The sequence below is a fragment of the Battus philenor genome, unplaced genomic scaffold (genome assembly GCF_028537555.1).
Source record: "Battus philenor isolate CCGP_79_NKW_IND1 unplaced genomic scaffold, ilBatPhil1.0.hap1 SCAF_29, whole genome shotgun sequence".
Taxonomy (NCBI): Eukaryota; Metazoa; Arthropoda; class Insecta; order Lepidoptera; family Papilionidae; genus Battus; species Battus philenor.
In genome coordinates, this window is record NW_027181692.1 from 6,178,249 (window position 1) to 6,198,523 (window position 20,275).

Genomic DNA, 20,275 nt, shown 5'->3' on the forward strand with positions numbered 1-20,275 from the left:
CAGTAAATGCATAGTGTTGTATATCTGCAACATAAGGTTTTGAAAAAAAAATAAGAATATTATACATATATAAAAATATTTTCCTCTGCATTGTAGTGTACATATCTGCAAGATATAACTTTTTTAAAAGTATAAATAAAAGTCGTGCATTTAAGTTTTAATTATTATTTTCATTTTTATTCTAGTAAAGAAATTATTGTTTTAAAATTCCACAATTATTGAACCGGATAGCGTTTCAAGTGACGAAGATAAGCATTAATATCAGTAGAGAATTAGCTAGACTCTTCACTTTGTGCTGTCTTGCCGAAGCGCGTGGTGTGTTATAAGATAAAATGGCACCAAAAGTTCCAGTTGTCACTTTCAATAACGGGAAAACAATTCCCGCCATAGGACTGGGAACATGGAAGGTATGTATATCGAATTTATTAGTGATTTTAAATTGTTATTTTTGGGTTGACTGGTATATAATATATATTTAATCGCTGAAATGTTTATAATTGGATTTATCGAAGTAATTAAAAATTTTTATTATTTTAAATCGATATAGATAAAAAAATAAAACTGTCAATTGACTTTTTACAATTATGATATATTAAATATTAAAACTTACTTATGTGGTCTTTATAAGCTAAGATATTTTAAGTCACGTTTATTTATCACTAAAATGGCATAAAAATTAAGTAAATAATAAAAGCGTTTAATTACTTCAGTTTAAACTTAAAAATAATTTACTTTTGCCGCCAAATCGCTAAAAGGAATTACTATTTTTTAATAAAAGAAAAATGTTGCCAGTGTACGTGCCGAAATAATGTTTCTTAATTGATAATAATATGATTATTGTCAATATAGGATCTTTTATATTGACTACTAGTGTGCGTTTATGAAAAGAAGTGCCCAAACTGACAGAAACTAGAATCAGATTAAAATCCACTATAATAGTGTTCCAAAGTTACAAATGTTTAAAACGAAATTTGATCTAAAAAAATACAGGTTTTTTATCACTTTTACAAAACTCTCAATATAGTAACACAGCAATTTATTTGCAACCTTTATTATCATCTAAAAATCCTTCATACCATAACAGATTTATTTCAAGTTTTTGTTTATTGAACTTCTTGAATAAAAAGGTAACTTAGAGATATTACATCACAGTGCTATTATAATACCCTACACAGTCGTCCACAAAAGAGTTTTTTAATCCTGTAAAATAGTAGCGGCCCGAGACAAGCTCTCATAATGGCTAAGCACACTCCGCGCCTTGCCATCTTAAACCCGTGAAATCTTCAAATGCCAATTGAGCAGCAGCTACTTTTCGCTCAAAAAAAAAGAGTTACTAATTTTATGAAGTCTTAAAGCCTATATCAAGCTATAATAAATTTCGTAAAAGATATGAAGCTCTAATTGTAATTTTAAATTAAAAAATTATCATTGAATATTAACAAGTATAGATTTAGTCATCGTTTTTAATAATGCGAGTTATTTATTCCAACTGAAATGTTCCGCTCATTAGGTACAATTTGCCACCTTGAAGAGAAAATCCGGTTTATGATTACGAATGCAAAAATTTATCGTTTGAAATAATTTTAAGTAAATGTAAAATTTCATTAAGCGTTTAAACTAACATATATTTGATATAAATACGCAATTTAACACAAATTTAAAAATATAAAAGCTTATTAATAATTATAATCTTAAAGTAATTTGGGAATTGTTTTTTTTATTATATGTTACTATACTAGTGTCTCAAGTCTCAATATTATAAATGAAAAAAAGTACCATTACATAGTAAATGTGTATTAAATAAGATAATTCAGTAATACTTGATAAAATGATTATTGTAAAACACTTTCATTTATAGAAGAATAAGAAATATATTTGATAATGATATTACAAATGTAACACTTATTAATTTTTGTTTTCTTTTGTATAATATAGTTCAAACAAAGCGTTGTTAAATTAATACTGTCAACCAACTACTTTTTAAAAAACTTAAGTGGTTAAATAAAGTCTCTTCACATTTAATATTCAGTATCTCGAGCAATATGTAAGCAATATTAAACGGATTTGGATTCTTTGTCATAAATCACTTAGTACATAAATGAATATAGAGTTTATCTGCATCTTATTTGTTTTCCAGTTCTATAGACACTTGGTTTGTTAGTTTATGATAATAAACGGATAAGGTTTGCTATTATTTACTAAAGATTATAATCGCACCTCTTCGATGTCCTAGATTAATGAAATATCAAAAGAAATTTGTCAAATATATATAATAAAATAAAATTGTCAATTATTTTATAGCGATACATTTGTTAAAAAAAAAGCTGTGACAGATTGTTTTAAAAATGGCGCGTAATGAATTTTTCGTTTATGCGCCATTTTCAAACCTGATTTTATTTTATTGATTTCAGATAACTTACGGTTAGTACAAATTTATACATTTATATTATCAGCGTAAAATCAATCAAAAGTTTCGATTTAACTTAAACAATATTACGGATAACATTAGCAGATAGAAAATAAAAAACACACGAATAACATCATTCTTAATAATTTTAAAACTATGTATAAATCGAACATTAAATACATAATAAATAAAACATAAATACTATTCAACATAAGTTAAGTAAGTTAAGATAATATGTAAAGTAAATATTTTTAAATTTTTACACGCTTGCAAAAAAGATTTAATTTCATCTCAAGCATCATGTTGTTGAATTGGAAGATGGATGTTATAAAAAATGTATTTTGTCAATAATTTGAGTTTACACATGTATCATTCAATATTGTCAGATTTCGCAATTTGTGTGAGGAGGTTTCCCTAATACTCTTAGAATGTCGATAAAATTAACCGTACCGTTACCTAAACAAAAAAAATCAGCCATGACATGTTTAGAGCAACAAGAATATATATTTTTTTATCACTTAACTTCGCTTCCTCATGTATGTAGCTCTTTTACTTTTATATTTTGTATTTACAAGTTACAATTATTCGATGAGCATGGCTATATTCTTCAAGGATATTATCAAGTACCTAGGTTTAGGACCTGTTTTTCCATGGGAGTAATTGTTTTATTCAAGTAATTAAAAGTTAATTTAAAATATTTCGTAGTTATATTGCATATTAATTTATCAAAATATGTATATGTCGATTCAAACTTTATGTTTTTAGGAGTCTTGGTTGAAAAGATGCTTAGAGCTCCTTGTTGCGTCGTAGGGTTACAAGTCAATAAAAGTTGCGTGACAAATATGGACATCTAAATCACATCTTAAATTTTGCTTATATAAGTTTGCATAAAAGAGTTTTATAGATTGCTCTGATGAAATTATTATTTTAACATTTATCAATTCTCTGCGGGGATAAATACATTTCATAAATTTTAACATAAAAAGAAAATAAATATCAAATATTCTATGAATCTACTATTTTATTATACTTTAATACATTTTTAATCGTTTATTAATTACGCCTTTGGATGCTAGGTATGTAAATTTAAACATTTTTTTGCAAACAGAACCATAAATAACTGCATACAAGATTTGTTATCAGTCACTGTCAGTTAAAAGATTAATCTAATTGGAATAAAGTTTGAATAAAATAAAGATTGAACTGCTCGGTGTTTTAAGTGATTAAAAACGTTTCGAGCACGGTATTGCTGTTATTTCTGTATATTGAAACTTAAATTTAACGTGAGAATGTCTTCTGATGTACCTAAAGTTAAATTCAATAATAGTTTAGAATCCCCTATACTTGGTATCGGAACTTGGAAGGTATGGTATCTTATTAAAGGTGCAATATTGTTAATGTATGTTTACGGTTTTATTTTATGTTGTTCCCTATAATCTTGTGAAACACTAATGCATTTTAATTTTATATCATTATTTATTACCGCACTTTTATTCTGTTTTGTTTTACATATAATGTAAAAACTAGCATGTTTTAATATATGAAAAAAAATTATATTTTTTACGTACTAGTTTAATTAGATCCACATTTATATATAGTTTCGCAGATAAAGACATTAAAGCTATGTTATGGCTCTAGAAATTCGGAATGAAAATATCAACCAATTACGCCTTAGATCTGGTTTATATGGCACCTTTAAATTTAGTTATTAATTTGGAAAATCACCCCAGAAGCATATGAATTACAAGGAGGCTTGGATGCTCCAGTGGAGGCCTCGGTTTAGATAACACAATGGTTATTCCATAACATTGAGATTAATAATTATTAAATTGTTAATAATAAATGTTACAGACATAACAAGTAACAATTATCAAATAATTTGTTTCTGGGGTTAGTTATTGATAGTCACTAGATGTTATTTGTATTGCCAAATAACTTCTGGCATTACAAAATTTTCAGGGATAGATAGTAAATAATAATAAATTTGTATATATAGCAATCTGAACTTTGAAAATTATTTATTGTCAATATTCACATTATGTTATTTATATTTGAAACCATAGATTTTTGGAAAGTGTATACTATACATTCACTTCTAAAAACTACACCTATAATCTATCAAAAAATATAAATAAACTAATTTATTTCTACTTGTACAGTTTTTATGGTGTTTATGAAAATTTTGAATGAAAAGGTTGGTCATCTAGTTTTTTGATTATAATATAAATATCATGATTTTAACTTGTCCTGGGGTTGAGTTGTTTTTCTATTAATGTGATAATTGCCAACTAGGCTCTGTTGGTTTTGCTTATTCTAACGATGTTTATAAAAGAAATTTACTTAAGGACAAGAAAGAGTTTTTTTTTTATTGAATCTTCTACAATCTGCGCAAGTTACTAGTTTAACAAGTTACTAGTACTGTATGTTTTGAATTAATATCAATGTCTTTTTATGCCATACTACAAAAAAAAAACTTTTAGTCATGAAAAAACTATATTTTATAACTACTTCTGAAGTTTTTTCTTGCAATGAATGCTTGAGTGTATTTTTAAATGTTAAAACACATTCCCTCGAGGTCAAGATTGACCATTATGTGTTTCAAATAATTACATAAGGTTTATTTCCGTGACTGAAAAAAATATCAGTCCACACTGATTTATCTTAAGGTCTAGTTCAAGAGGTTAAGCGGGTTATCATTCAAATTATGTAAAATTATTAAAAATATGTAATTTTTACAAGTGTAACATTTAATCTAATTTCAAGGGCGCCTATGGCTGGGAATTTTTTGTTTTTGCGGGTAATTTTTTTTCACAGACTGCTTATTAGGTTGAAGATAGGGTTTAGGAAGATTTCTAAGTACTTATCCTTTAATTAAAGGCCTTATAATAGTAGTGATATATATGTATATATGTGGGATCGTATTTATAAAGGCGTGAAGATTTTTAGCAAATTATGGTATAATTTCAATAAATGAACAACATCCATTATTTTTTCATGACAGCTCGACTCTGTGTTGCAATGTTAAATGCAAAATACTACCACATATGTATACCATATATGTTTAATTTTCCCCAGTACATTACCAATACTAGTTGGAAGAGTCACATCCAGGAGTTGACGTCTGACGGCTGGTATGATGAAACCATGTCTCTCTGCCATTCGTGTCAAGTTATTCTAAATTTAAATAGTCGCAACTAAAAAATGTAGATTAAAATTAAGCAGGTTATGACCCAGTTAATAATTATAAATAGCTAAATAGTTTTATAGCTAAAAAGGAAGCTTTCTTTTGAGGTTATGTTGCAATAGTTCTGTAATGTCAGAGGTTAGTCCGCAAACATTTGGAGTCATTAGATCTTAGTTGTCAAAGTGACAGTTTATCATAGACAATATCTTTCTTTCACAGTCAAAGCCCGGTGAAGTCACTCAGGCAGTGAAAGACGCAATAGACATCGGCTACCGTCACATCGATTGCGCGTTTGTCTATGGCAACGAAAAGGAAGTGGGAGAGGCGATCACCGCCAAGATCAAGGAGGGTGTTGTTAAGCGGTGAGTGTTTTTATCAGGAGATCCATAAACAAGCAAAAGTACCAGCAGATTAGCACATTTGATGTGGTCAAATGGCAGTTGAGGATGGTTTTTGAGTGGAGACCAGCTAGCTCAACTGAGGGCAACCGCACGTTGTCTGGAACAGGTCGCTTCCAAACGATCATATTGTAAATATGTTGGAGAAGACCATGTCCACCTGAGTATCTTCTATGTTAAATGATGATTAAAATACAAGATCCTTCCAAAAGATGTAAATAGATTGTAGGTTTCCAGGGTTAAAAATAAATGTTTTTAATGCAACCGCTTGTATAAGCCCATAGAGCGCCAGATGGCTCCTGGAGTAAATACCAAGGTGGACAGGCGACCTTCATAAGGCTGTCGGAAGACCCTGGATGTGAGTAGAAATATTAAGACTAGGACTATGTCCAGTAGAGGATGGCATATGGGCATATAGGCTAAAATGATAGACACATGATTCGGTTTAAAGCATAGAATTTCCATGTTTTCCTGTAGATGCATACAAATATTTTATTTATTTGAGAAATGCCGTTTGTCTGGCATTTATAGCTTTATAGATCAGCTATGGCAGAGTGCTAGAAGCATATCGAAGATTTCTTTAAGGTAATTAAACTAGAAGTGCCGCAGGGACTTCTCCTTGGGCAGGTAGTTTATTTTAAAGAATTTAGATTAATGTATTCTAAAAGTCTCTATTTATCACCTCTGATTTAGATATATATTTATTGTGTCGTTAAATATTTAAATACATCAAGTATTCATAAAAAAATAAATTTTTATTTAAATCTTTTTGTTGTTTCCTATAGTTTTGTAACCGCTCTATTCTATTTTACATTGTACTATTTTTTTTGGTTAATTAATAATTTTTAGTTATTCTATGCAATTGTTTATAAATCATCATCATATAAACCAAAGGACATCCACTGTAAAGGCTTTCCCCAAATATCACCAGGATCATCAGTACTGCGTTGGCTGCGACTGTTTATGTCCTCATTACACCTAATAGAAGCTCTAGACCAGCTATGTAACATTTAATATCACAAATAAAATAAATACATTTTTTTGGACCGATTAGAGAGGATCTCTTCATCACATCGAAGCTATGGAACACCTTCCATCGCCCGGACCTGGTACGTGGCGCTCTACTCAAGACCCTGGAGAACTTGAACTTGGAATACGTGGATCTATACTTAATCCACTGGCCTCAGGCGTACAAAGTAGGTTTTATATTGTACCTTCAATTCAGTGAAATGAAAACTTTCACGTACGAGGTTCTTATAGTAAATTCTAGGAGAGAAGTCTTCTAGGAGTTTAAAGTGAAATTTGAGTGCAGAGAACAGAATGAATTTTTATTTACAGAAACTAAATATTAGTGGGATCGGAAAGTAATGTCGCTTTGTCAAGTTAAATCCACGCGACAACATTTTTAACAAGTTTTTATTTTTGATCAACAATATATTCACCTTCGTTATCAACAATCTTTTGCCGTCTAGTAAACAAATGTTCAATGCCGGAGCGGTAACATATCAATCGGGTTCTGTAAAATATGTCGACAGAAACGACATTACTTTCCGGTTTCCCTAATAAATAATAAACATTCTATATGCTAAGACAAAGGCCTAATTTGAGAAAACTCCAGCAACTGACAGGCGTTTTTTAAGTGATAAAGCCTCTGAATAAATTGTTCTACAACAGTATTAAAGATATCGTGATAGTGACAAGAAAAAATCCGTCTGAGTTTGCTGTTGGTTCGTGTCTGATCATGGTGTATTTTGAACCCTCGTGCCGCCATAGAGGAATTATTAAATTTTAAGTTTATTTTGGTTTCTGGTATCTTACTACTATTATTATGATTATGTATCTGTACTATTATTATTATGATTATGTCTTAACACGATTTGTTCCATCATCATCTCATTCTTATAATATGAGTCCTCATGAAAGAAGAATATTTCTAGAAGTTAAAACTAAACGTTACAGGAAGATGGTGAACTATTCCCCGTCGACGAGTCCGGCAAGATCCAGTTCTCGGACGTGGATTACGTGGACACGTGGAAAGCTCTGGAACCTCTGCAGAAGGAAGGTCTGGTCAAGAGCCTCGGTGTGTCCAACTTCAATTCGAGGCAGTTAGCAAGGCTGTTGGAGAACGCCAAGATCAAACCTGTCACCAATCAGGTAAGAAAATATATAAATATATCTTGGTGTGCGTGATTGAACTCCTCCGAAACGGCTCGACCGATTTTCGTGAATCTCAGCGCGCATATCGGCCAGGCTGAAGAATCCCACAACATCTTTTTTCATCACCCTAAATGTTAAGGGAGATCCACCCCTACATTTTATTTATTTTTTTGACAATTTTTTATTGTTTTTATTTTCTTATGATACAACATACAAAACACACACAACCCTAAATTTTCATCCCTCTACGATCAACTCTTATTTTTTATTTGTTTTTTAATGTTTCATAGTAATAACAAACATGGCAAAACGTTTGCGTGATCAGCTAGTACAGAGTTCCACAAACTTTTTTGTGTCGTAGACCCCTTGCCATGTTTTTCCGTGTTGGGTAGACCCCCTACTTACCTAAACTCTGAGACTGCGACTCTCAGGTTTTTTACAAGTTCAAAATGTATTGCGACCACAAAGCGAATACCAACATCCTACAACTTACACAATTTTATAAACATATATAATAATGAAATGTAAATGTTTTGATATTATAAGATAGTATGATGTAAGTGAATAGGTACTATCAGTGTATGTGTTGAGATCCACTATCGTGGACCCCCATTTTAATTTAATGGACACCCAAATTTTGTTTCGCTGACGTAGACCCCTTGCAGGTTGTCATAGACCCCTAGGGGTCGATATAGACCACTTTGGGAATCACTGAGCTAGTACATATATATATATATATATATATACACTGTATATGTATATATATATATATATGTGTATGTATATATATACACTGCAAGGTATACAGCTCCCATAAAGATATCTATATGTGCATATACCATAATCACCACGCTTGACAGCCGGGTTGGCGATTGCAGTGTGGTATTATTGTACGCAGAGGATGCTGGTACCCATCCTCTGGAAACATGTTTGTGATCAGTGGCAATCCTATATAATTAATGCACAAAGTGTGTAATATATAACTTAGTATTCCGGGAATCGAATCTGCGACCCTCTACTGATCTAGATGGCTCTGGACTACTTTATACACTTACATTATAGAAAGTATTCAGAAGTATTTAATGGAATCAGGCGTTACCTCGCGGAAGTCCATCCTAAGTAAGAAAAGGACCAATATTTAGCCACTTCTGCACATGCAGTGGTAGTCGTGCAATAAAGTGCACCGCCCGCCAGCCCGCTGGTAAATGCGTATGAGAGAGAGTGACAGTGACAGTGTGACTCTGTGTTTGGCACTAATCGGTGTAAATAACTCCTGAAGATGCCCCGTGGAGGGGTGAAACACGTGTTGACTGATTTGGCGGTGGCGGTTGTGTGATTAGCGTTGTTTGCCGCATACGCATTTATCAGCGGGCTGGCGGGCGGTGCATTTTATTGCACGACTACCACTGCATGTGTGGAAGTGGCTAAATATTAGTCCTTTTCTTACTTATGTATTCAGAAGTATTTTCCAGATAAAAATTTAAGGAAGAACTTTTTCAGGTCGAGTGCCACCCTTACTTAAATCAGTCACGTCTGAAGGCGTTCTGTGAGAAGAACGGCCTCGTCATCACGGCGTATTCACCCCTGGGCTCACCAGACAGACCTTGGGCTAAGCCGGGCGAACCTCTCCTCCTCGAAGACCCTAAGCTGAAGGCTATCGCCGAACGCCTGGGCAAGACGGTCGCTCAAGTTCTCATCAGGTGATTGTTTTTTTTTATTTATTAACCCTTTCCACTCCAATGTCGAGTGTCACTCGACACTGATTTTGTTCCACAAGCTCCACTGTCGAGTGATACTCGACATGGTGTAACACTTCTTTTTGCGGAAAATTTTAAAACAGGAAAGATTTTTGTTACTAAAATGTTTGAATCACGAATGAATGAAACATATTCTAGAATCGCAAGATACTATAATTTTATTAAATTTTATCGTTGCTACATAACAGCCTTGGAGTGGAAAGGGTTAATTAAAAACAAGCAATTGTTAGCAATATAAAATCTCTTACATTCTCCTTCGTGTCTCTAATCTCCATCCAAAGGTTGTCTGGTAGAGATCGCCTCGATAACACCGCCTATTGTATCATATGAATTATTTCTTTTTTTCCCCCTATTTATTGTTTATGGTTAACAAAAAAGTGTTGTAAATAAATAAAGTTTTAGTGTACATCTATTTATATAGATGTCGTACCTTCTATCTTTCTTATATAGCTTGATATGACTGGGTTATTATTCTTCTCGTCTAAAACACCGAAATATCTGAAGATGAAGGTCCAAGGTCATCCACAAAGGAAGAGCTCCGCAGAAGTCTAAAGTGGCAGTAGGTGTGGCACATCGTTCATGCAACTGACAGCTGTTGGGGCCGAAAGGTTCCTGATTGGCGACAATGAGCCGGCGTGGGTAGCCCCCACTAGGTAGACCGACATGGTAAAGGTCACAGGAAGTAACAACCTTTGGAGGAAGTTGGCTGATCTGTTCATGTCACGGTTTCAAGTTAGGCTTCGTTTTAGTCCAAACTTTCGACTGCCTAGTCTCTAATTAATTTGTAATAAACGAAATCAGAATTTTTTAGTTAAATTCCGCAAAACGTTATCGGAATATCATTTATAAAATTCTAAACGCGTATTAAAAGTAAATTGACGTAAAAATCTTGTTATTCAATAAAATATTTAAATGACAAGAATCCTTGGTAGCGATGTCGCCTGATTATTTTAATTTCATTTAGGCTATATCTGATAAAGTGCATATTTATGCATCTGTGTTAAACTTTATTGAAATATGTATTGTGGAGTTTATTCCTGCTTCTTCTCCACAACTATAACAACTCTGCCAAAAAAAATAGTTCGAATTTTGAATAAATTTGTTTTTTTTTATTTAGTAAATTATAATCCGGTTTCGTAATCTGTGAGCATAAAATGGCAACACTAACAACTTTGAACTACACCCAATGATCAGATCACAACCTCAAAGATTTACATTTGTCCAGGTACCAAATGGACCGTGGTAACATCGTGATACCGAAGTCTGTGACCAAGTCACGCATCGCCAGCAACTTCCAGGTGTTGGACTTCAAACTGTCGCAGGAGGACGTGGACCTGATCAACAGCTTCGATTGCAACGGCCGTTTCGTGCCCATGACCGCGTGAGTAACACCACCCGATTCAAATACAGCACCTACACCCAGATCCAGAGGTGTTGGCAATAGTACCAACAAAAAATGTTTTAGTTAAGATTTTATCTATGGTTTGGCGAATCGGTAAAATATGTTTTTATCTGTGCTTTCTCTCTCTCTGCTCCCTACCGCCACCGAGCACACGTGTTTTTCCCCTCCTTGTAAAATTAATTCTTATTAAATTAATTCATTCTCTGGACCAAGGCCTTCTAATTAAATACAGTCCACCAAAGTCAATCCCAATCTTATGCAAGAGGTGATGGATATGTTGTAGTAATATGATGTGCCTATGACAGCATGAGTAACTCAACTTGATTTAAATAAAGGATCTACACCTGGATCCAGAAGTGCTGGATATATGAAGAGTAATATAATGCTGTAATATGTAAACTTATTTGAAAATATTTAGGTGACTGAGATAATAAAATATTTTAAGGTCGAATCTAGTGCTTCCCAACGTGGGGCCCACTCCTTAGAGGAGGGCAATTTGAAAGTGGACTCAACATTAGTAGTCTTACCTTTGCTTTTCATCGCCTACTTTGCAGTATTATGTTCACATTTTTTTTATTTATAACTTAGCTTTTTAAATTTATTTGCCTTGGTTTCAGTCCATAGACATCCACTGCAAGACAAAGGCCTCCCCCAAAGATATATATGAGGCGATATACCATAATCGCCACGCTTGGCAGGCGGGTTGGCGATCGTAGAATAGTATTATGGTATGCAGAGGTCGCTTCTGCCTACTTTGAAAGTTGATTGTGAGCAGTGTCAATCTTATATAATTAACCCATTCGCTGCCAAGCCCAAATTATATGAAGTCATCCCCATTTATATTTTGCGCGTTATTATTCACCAAAACCTCTATAAGTAGTGTTATTTTTGTAAAAAAAACATATTTTTAGAATTTTTCAAGTTTTTTACATAATTATATTATGTTTGTGGCAAAAAAATTGCTCATTCAAAAGCCTGCATGTTATAATATATTTAAAGTAGGACGAGTATACTCGTCTTGGCAATGTGTGACAGCTGCCAAAGACGAGTATACTCGTCCCTGGCAGCGAATGGGTTAATGCACAGTGTGAATTATATACAGGACTGTGTGCCTGGAATCGAACCCGCGTCTTAAGACACAAGTCGCAATCCTCACCGCAGGGCTATCATTGCTAAATTGATATATTATAGTGAGCTTTAATATGTATAAATTTTTACAAATTATTTAATTTCGTTGCAGATCTCTTGGCCACAAGGACCATCCGTTCGAAAACGACGAGTTCTAAACAGATTAATAATGTGATTGTATTTTTATTAAGAGAAATAAATATATTCGTTAATAATTTGTTTTCTTTTTTATGTGAATTTTGTGGGTATTTCTTTATTCTAGAACTAGTTTCCATATTTAATGTCGGTCGGAATGTCTTAGAATCGAAACTTTTTATGAAATTTTCTAGTTGACAATTAATTGTCCCTCTCAAACTGAGCTTTTTATGTTCTTTTTTAAGTTTAATTTATTTATATACACTATTGTACACCAAACCTCTGAATAAATAAAAAAATAAGGAAATATAACAAAAAAAGATAGATAATAAATAAAAAAGAAAGGTAAGTACAGAGTTCGGGTATCGAGCAAGGCCACCACTGCACATTGATCTTGTATGTCATTCTCTCTGTATGCACAATAAATATAGTTTTGAGTTGATTTTACTTATCTTTCTTGTATAACATATGTACAACTTATGTTAATTTATAGTTTATTTTTTCACTGTATATATATAAATAAATACTTCAGAGCGCTCAAAGCCGTCACAATCTATTTCATAGGTACAGAGTTCAGGAATCGAACTTGTTACCTGCGATCACAAGTTTCACTCCTACTCTATTTCGTCATGAACATCGCGACTGATAGTTCGGTGCTAATTTCACGGATTTGTTTTCTTTAAATTTCAAATTAATTAAATAAACGAATAAAATAATACACAAAATCCTTTGATAAATCGTTTATTACAGAGATTTACCCAATTGGCTCTATACATTGGCAGCGCTATATACCTACAGTTGAAAACTCGCGGATACAAAACAAACAATATAAAAAAAAACACAATGTACAAACACACTGAATAAATTATAACAAACATTAACACAGTTCAACGTCCGAGTTTGCCACCGACGTACTTCCCACGCGTGGTACCAGTGTGGGATAAACTTTATAACAGATTGTCTTGATACACGAATATACGACCCTTCTACCGTCCAATATTGCACTGGGCATTTGATTTGGCAAAAATTTCATAAAAAATATTAATAACATACAAAATTCGTTTATATACATAACAAGCCGTAGCATTTTCATTTGTGCCAAATCAAATGCCGAGCACAACATGTATTTTAAATCTACAGCGTTTCTAATTTAAAACCTAGACAGCGTTTACGGGTTATATAAAAATGCATATATATTTACATGTATGTTAATATATCTGTTGACACAAACAGAATACACGTTTTTGAAATTTAAACACCTCTATATATATATATTTAGGACTCATAGTTTCCATATGATATATATAAACTAATTTGTGTTGATTTTTAAAAATGCAATATTTTTTGTATGTTTGTGATGTTACATTATTATTTCTCACACTACTCTCTTTCTCCTATATATATATATATATACATATACATATATGCAGGTAAGAGAGTATACATATATAACACAGCGGTGCATATTTCTGCTACAATTGTTTCTACGAACAGATTCGCAGACGGAAATCACCGACGTAGCTCGAAAAATTGCCCATCTGAAATGGCAGTAGGGCACACACCAATGGCCATTTAGACCGAAAGGTTGTCGAGCGTCGGGCCGCGCAAGATCTGTCATCATGGCCATCTTTTCAGGAGGCCTATGCCCATGTAAGGCTTCTATCGGCTAAAAAGAAAAAAGAAATTTCTAGCCAGGCTCTGTTTACTGCCAGGGTTGCCACAGGTCTGGTTAAAATTTTATCTCCAAGTCCTTTAACTGCAATTGCTATGTAATTTATTTTTATATTCTTTCATAATTCAAAATGTAAAAAAAGCATAATCTGAATATTTTTGTTTTGTTTTCAATTAGGTTATAGATTCAACCTGTCGTTGAAATTGGAGTTTGTAATGTATTTTTTTAATCGTTTCGTATTTACATTAAAATTTTATTGACAACCCATAATAAATTAAAATAATTAAATCCTCTCTGTGTATACATTTGATCTAATAAGCGATATTTTTAAGTAATTGTTTTGTCTTAGTACAAAAACAAATTTCATTTGGCATAAATTGTGATAAAGCAATGAAAATTAGAGTATGCTCTTATAACAGAAATTTTAAACTACCCTCCTCTATTTGCAATTAAGGGCAGGGTAATAATGTTTTGTATGTCCTCGATTGATCTGATTTTTGATTTTGAAAATAATACCAAATTTCATAAAAAATGGCCATTGATTAAGTTTGCCGTAACAACAGAAATTTTGAACTACCCTCCAATTGCAAATGAGGGTAGTTGAAAATTAATATAAATTAATTTTTTTAATATTCTCTGCTGAAGTTATATTTCAATGACCTCTGAAGTAATAGTATATCCAACTTGAATATCATTATTTGGTCTGGTTAAGTTAAACTTTTTTTTAGTACTTCCTAGTTCTAAAACTACTAGATCATTACTTCACAAAGTGATCCAGGTGAACCTACGGTGGCGTGACGGGGGGGGGGGGGGGAGTTAAAAATTTGTGAGGGTCCACAAAAATATATCTTCATTAGATGGTGAAGAACTAAATGTTGATTAAGTTTGCCGTAACAACAGAATTTGATTTCACCTATTAATGAATATAGATGTTTTCAGAAGCTCAGCAGCTGTTGCTTGGAATAACTTGGGTATTCCATATTCAGTCTCGTGACTTGCAAAGCAAAATCAATTCTCATATTTAGATCTAATCTTCACATTTGTTGACGAGTTTCAGGAATATGGTAAAAATGTAGCTTTCAGGGTCCAATGGCACCAACTAAATTTTGAAGTGGTCTATAAAAATAAAGTCTGAGCAACTCCGGTTTATATGATTGACTGGGCGCGAAGGTCTTACGGTACCTCTGCTTGAACTGTCACTTGAATCTAAGGATACCGGAGATGCTTGAATCTTGCTTTAGAAAGTTATATATGAGAAACGAAATTTGAGAAACTCGAACTAAAAAACATCTTAAATATATTGCTAACAGAACAAGCTATTTGATAGCAAAATCTTATTTTGAAACAGAGTTGAAAATAATATTTTATTAAATAAATTCCTAGTTTACTTCTATATTTTCTATTCCATCTCCTCTTTCCATTTGAATATTCAATTAATAGTACAATTGTACGAATAAACAAATTCGTGAAGTGACATATTTTATGCACGATATAATTTTAATAAAATCATTATCAACAATTTTAATAAAATCATAATTAATAATTTTAATAAAATCATAATTAACAATGTTACTAACACTTGAATTTTATTCATTTCTATTCAACATTTTCCCGCATATTAATTAACTAACATTTTTTAGACAATACTGAATAAATTACATTGTTATGTTTTACCCATAATTACATTTTTTTTAAGTCTTCATTATACATAAATATTAATTTAGAATTACATTCCATGTAATGCTTATAAAATACAATAAATTGAAACTACTCATATGATACATTATATCGCGATATACAGGTTGATTGGTGACAAGTGTAAAAGTTTTAAAGAGACGAATGTATAGCTCATCTACAATGATTTTAGAAATTATAGGTACTATAATCATAATACAAGAAAAATAATTTTTAAGTTTTTTTTAAACAATTGTTGTTTATTATCTGTTCCCTTAGACCAGTGATTCCCAAAGTGGTCTATATTGACCCCTAGGGGTCTACGTCGGCGAAAAACAATTTGGAGGTCCATGAAATGAAAATGAATCCATGAATTTACATTATTTATAAGAGTATCTATGAAGTAAAAAAATTATTATACATGTTTTAAAATTGTGTAAGTTGTAGGATGTTAGTATTTGCTTTGTGTCGCAATACATTTTGAATATACACTAAACTTCACTACAGTTAGAAATTTACAGGAAATCAATATCAGGTAAGTAGGGGGTCTACCCAACACGGAAAAACATGGCAAGGGGTCTACGACACAAAAAAGTTTGGGGAACTCTGCTTTAGACTTTCTATTGCCAGAAGGTAATGGCACATACCAACAGCGAATTTTTCAGAGTGATAACTTTATAGATTGTAATTGCAAATAGGTCTACAGCTTTTTCTGTCTTGAGCTATACATTCATACCTTGAAAAATCTTTTATAGGTATAAGCAATCACCCTGTATACACGTTATTTTACATGACTAACTTCACCTGCTTGAATCAGTTAACATATCGACGATATTTTGACAATAAACATTTACTTTCTGTAATATTAAACTGCTAGTCACGGAACGCAAAATCATGCGGAAGATCTTGGGACCAGCGAGAAATCCAGACGGATCTTGGAGGCTCCGAAAGAATGCCGAAATTGAGACTTTAGTAGTACAGCCAAATATCATTGGCGAATATAAAGCTCAACGAATCCGCTGGCTTGGTCATTTGGAGCGAATGGGATCGGATCGGAGCGTGATGGTAGCGTACCTGGAAAAACCTAGGGGTCGAAAACCAGTGGGTAGACCCAGGTATCGCTGGATCGATCGCGTTGAGACAGACTTGCGCGAATTGAATGTCAACCAATGGCAGACGATGGCGCAAGATAGAGGAAAGTGGAAGTCTCTCGCTTCGGAGGCCAAGACCCACTTTGGGTCACTGAGCCAGCGGAGTAAGTAAGTAGGTAATATTAATGCAATTTACAAAACCAACCAAGCTGAGTTTAGATTTATTCTGTAAACATGCTGTACGACCAGTTAACAGTCAACATGTCACTATTAATTACTTTATAATTTTAATTTGTTGATTAAATATCTTTGTTATGTTACCCTTTATGTAAAATGCAGAATACGGTAATCTATACTACACATATTAAGTTTTGCTACATTTCAACGTATATATATGTATACATATATATGTTAAATATCAATAGCAAAGAATACTACCTCTAGTATCACCACACTTCACGTCTTCAGCTTCCATTACAAAAACAGTTCATCACAACACATATCACCATGCTTCCGGTCTTGAGACCGGACTGCGGTCTGCCCGGTGTTCTAAGACTACTCCCCTTTCAGTCTTTTGCTGAACTCCTCCTGCTGCAACTCCCTCCATTCCTTCTTCGCTTTCATTCGTTTCAGTTGCCCGTCCCTGTAACAAAATTAGGTTCAAACTAGTGTTCAAAGAATAAAATTTTGAATTGTCAATTATTTTTAACATACAACTGTCAATGTTGTGAATGCAGGCAGAAACTCAACAGTTGCTGTTTTTAAATGAAATTTAACAACAAATTAAGTTTCATGCAAACCGATCAACTAAAATCTTTTGTATGCTATAAGATTCGTTTAATAATTTATTTTTAATTTTGGATTTGAAACTAAGAAAAGAAAGATCTATGATATCTTGTGGTACTTTACTATATATATATATATATATATATATATATATATATTTGGTGAGTGTGTGAAGCTTCGCTATCTAGAGTATGAGCTTTGTAGTAGAAACTGTATGGAATGTCTGGTCATCCAGAGGTATGGTAACAAGAGTTCAGGGAAGAATAAAACTCCACTCTTTACAGCGCAGAATCAATACCAACAGAATCTGTCTCAATCAGTTATCTAAAAATACTCCACTCTTCACAGCGCATAGACAAAACCAACAAAATCTGTCTGAATCAGTTATCTAAAAATAAGTGATATGGTCTAATGTTAAGGCACTTCTTGGAATGTGCCAGACATAATTCCAAGAAGCTTTGGCGCATTTACTATGAGATCCTGGTTTTAGTTTACGACAAAGAACTGTACCGTGTTTTTAACCAGAACAGCAAATATGTTATGAAAATATATATCCTGCCAAAACAAAAATCATGGATCTATACCGTTCGCACCAGGTCACAGGTGCCCTTAAAAGCAGTTTTAGGGCAACTTACACACATATATATATATATATATATATATAACAGCAAGTGTTGACTATATAATGGTAATGGGTCAGCTCACCACTGCAGGTCGACGAGTCCTCCCCGGCGCGCCACCACAGCCTTGACGCGGTTAGCGAAGTCCACGGCCGTCTCGTCGGAGCGCCGGTGCATGGGCGGCAGGTACCACACGTCGCAAACGATGGCCCACGAGCTCATCATGTTCAGCAGATAGTGTAGCATACCGTACCGCGAACTATTCCAGAATGCATCTCCGAACCTCGGGTCGTATCTGTTACAAGATAACATTTATTTATCCACAGTACAACGGCAGCCGGTGCTGAAAGTTTACCGAGTGGTTACCACCAGCTGGTAGACGCAGCGTGGATAGCACCCCCCCCCCCCTACCTGGTGGACCGACGACATAGTCAAGGTTGAGGATCTCGCTGGATGCAGGTAGCGTACGACTGGTCATTATGATAGGTTTTACTCGTCTCCAGTGCAAAAGGTTTAAAGTCTGAGGATTCCACATTGAAGCCAAATTCCACCACTGTACTCCACTTAACCTTTTAAGTGCCATGAGGACCGCCGGCTACCTCACGATACCCAACAATAGGTGCCGTGAGGGCCGCCGGCTACCTCACAATTTTTCATCTGTACATCTAAGGAATATTATTTTTTTCCGACCCTCCGGTAATTATTAGCTTCATTAGGCACCTAGCAACCGGATCACGGGATGGTATACGATTTGCAGCATGTTTTAGAAGCGGTTACCATGGGCGCCAATGAGACCGCGGGCGGCCTCACTTTTTATATAAAATTTACATTAGAATATGTATATAGACACCTTTCTTTGTATTGAATTCACAATTTATTCATATTTCAAAGCTGGCTTTGAAAACTTATCGTGTTTTCTGTGTTACAAAAACGTGACCCGCCGGCGACCTCATGGCACACGGAGTACTCTGTTGCCTTTAAGTGCCATGAAGGTCGCCGGCGGTCTCAGTACATAATGTGTTATATTCATTCATAGAATGTAAAGATCCCAAATTTTCACATAAGGAAAGCGTACACTTGATATTTCCATTTGGCACCTGGGGAAGTCATGGCCAAAACAGCTTGGCAGTTAGAAGGTTAACAAGATAACTTACTTGATAGCTACAGGGTAGATGGTTCCACCGACTTCGAAGCTGCCCTTCTTGAACTGCATCACTGAAGTGTTGTTAATACAAGTGCCTTCGGGGAAGATGAGGATCGGGGGGTTGTCCGGCACCGATATGTGCTCTTTTAATCTGAAATATTTATATTCTTATATTATATAATTTAAAAAGCATTTTTGGTGGATAGTATTTCGAGCCAGATAAAGTTGTAATAAATATATGCTGATGTATGTTGTCGGTGATGACTTATGGATCTGAGAAGTGGTAGTTTATGATGAGTTTTATAAGGCTCAAGGTCACCCAGAGAATACACCTATCCCCCGATTTACACGGTAGATACGTTCCTGAGAAAAACGTGTAAATCGAAAAGCTTGCAGAAAATGCATAATTTTGCTATTTAACAGTTGTGATTTTTTTCAATATTTTTATTGACATTGACAAGTTAAGATATTTAATACATTACAGAAACACTGTGTTTTTTATTTAATTACAATACATTAAACAGAAGAACAAAAAATACAACCAAATGTGTTTTATTATCCTTTATCACTGTCAGAAATTCTTATTTTCTAAATCGAAGGTTCGAATTCACTTTCATCACTCGAAGTTATTTGTGCCGATTCGATGATTGAAGCAGAAATATTTACATTATGAGAGATGGTAATAAAATCGGTTATTAAAACAAAAAAAAAAACTTATTT

General features: G+C 33.6%; 2 protein-coding genes across 4 annotated transcripts in view; one reads left to right on the forward strand and one right to left on the reverse strand.

Annotated features, from left to right (window-relative positions):
- The first annotated feature begins 281 nt into the window (after positions 1-281).
- LOC137926393 (aldo-keto reductase family 1 member B1-like) lies at positions 282-12,633 on the forward strand. The gene is made up of 7 exons (XM_068769995.1): positions 282-407; positions 5,811-5,953; positions 7,044-7,185; positions 7,949-8,143; positions 9,647-9,846; positions 11,129-11,284; positions 12,546-12,633. The coding sequence occupies exons 1-7, from the start codon at positions 333-335 to the stop codon at positions 12,589-12,591; spliced, it is 957 nt and encodes a 318-aa protein (XP_068626096.1). The 5' UTR covers positions 282-332; the 3' UTR covers positions 12,592-12,633.
- A 3,179-nt stretch (positions 12,634-15,812) lies between these two features.
- The window catches only part of Gpat4 (Glycerol-3-phosphate acyltransferase 4), a 44,646-nt gene continuing 40,183 nt past the window's right edge, over positions 15,813-20,275 (reverse strand). For 2 of the 3 annotated variants that reach the window (XM_068769673.1, XM_068769674.1), the window contains 3 exons: positions 19,566-19,706; positions 18,497-18,706; positions 15,813-17,648 (listed from right to left, as the gene is read on the reverse strand). In XM_068769673.1, coding sequence (XP_068625774.1) covers positions 17,561-17,648; positions 18,497-18,706; positions 19,566-19,706 — 439 coding nt within the window. In that variant the 3' untranslated portion in view covers positions 15,813-17,560. The remainder of the gene's footprint in view (positions 17,649-18,496; positions 18,707-19,565; positions 19,707-20,275) is intronic. The other variant, XM_068769672.1, reaches the window with a different exon arrangement.

Coding starts and splice junctions, on each gene's coding strand:
- LOC137926393 (XM_068769995.1), top strand. CDS start 333: ATGGCACCAAAAGTTCCAGTTGTCACTTTCAATAACGGGAAAACAATT. Junction 408..5,810: donor TAGGACTGGGAACATGGAAG/GTATGTATATCG, acceptor TTTCTTTCACAG/TCAAAGCCCGGTGAAGTCAC. Junction 11,285..12,545: donor CGTTTCGTGCCCATGACCGC/GTGAGTAACACC, acceptor ATTTCGTTGCAG/ATCTCTTGGCCACAAGGACC.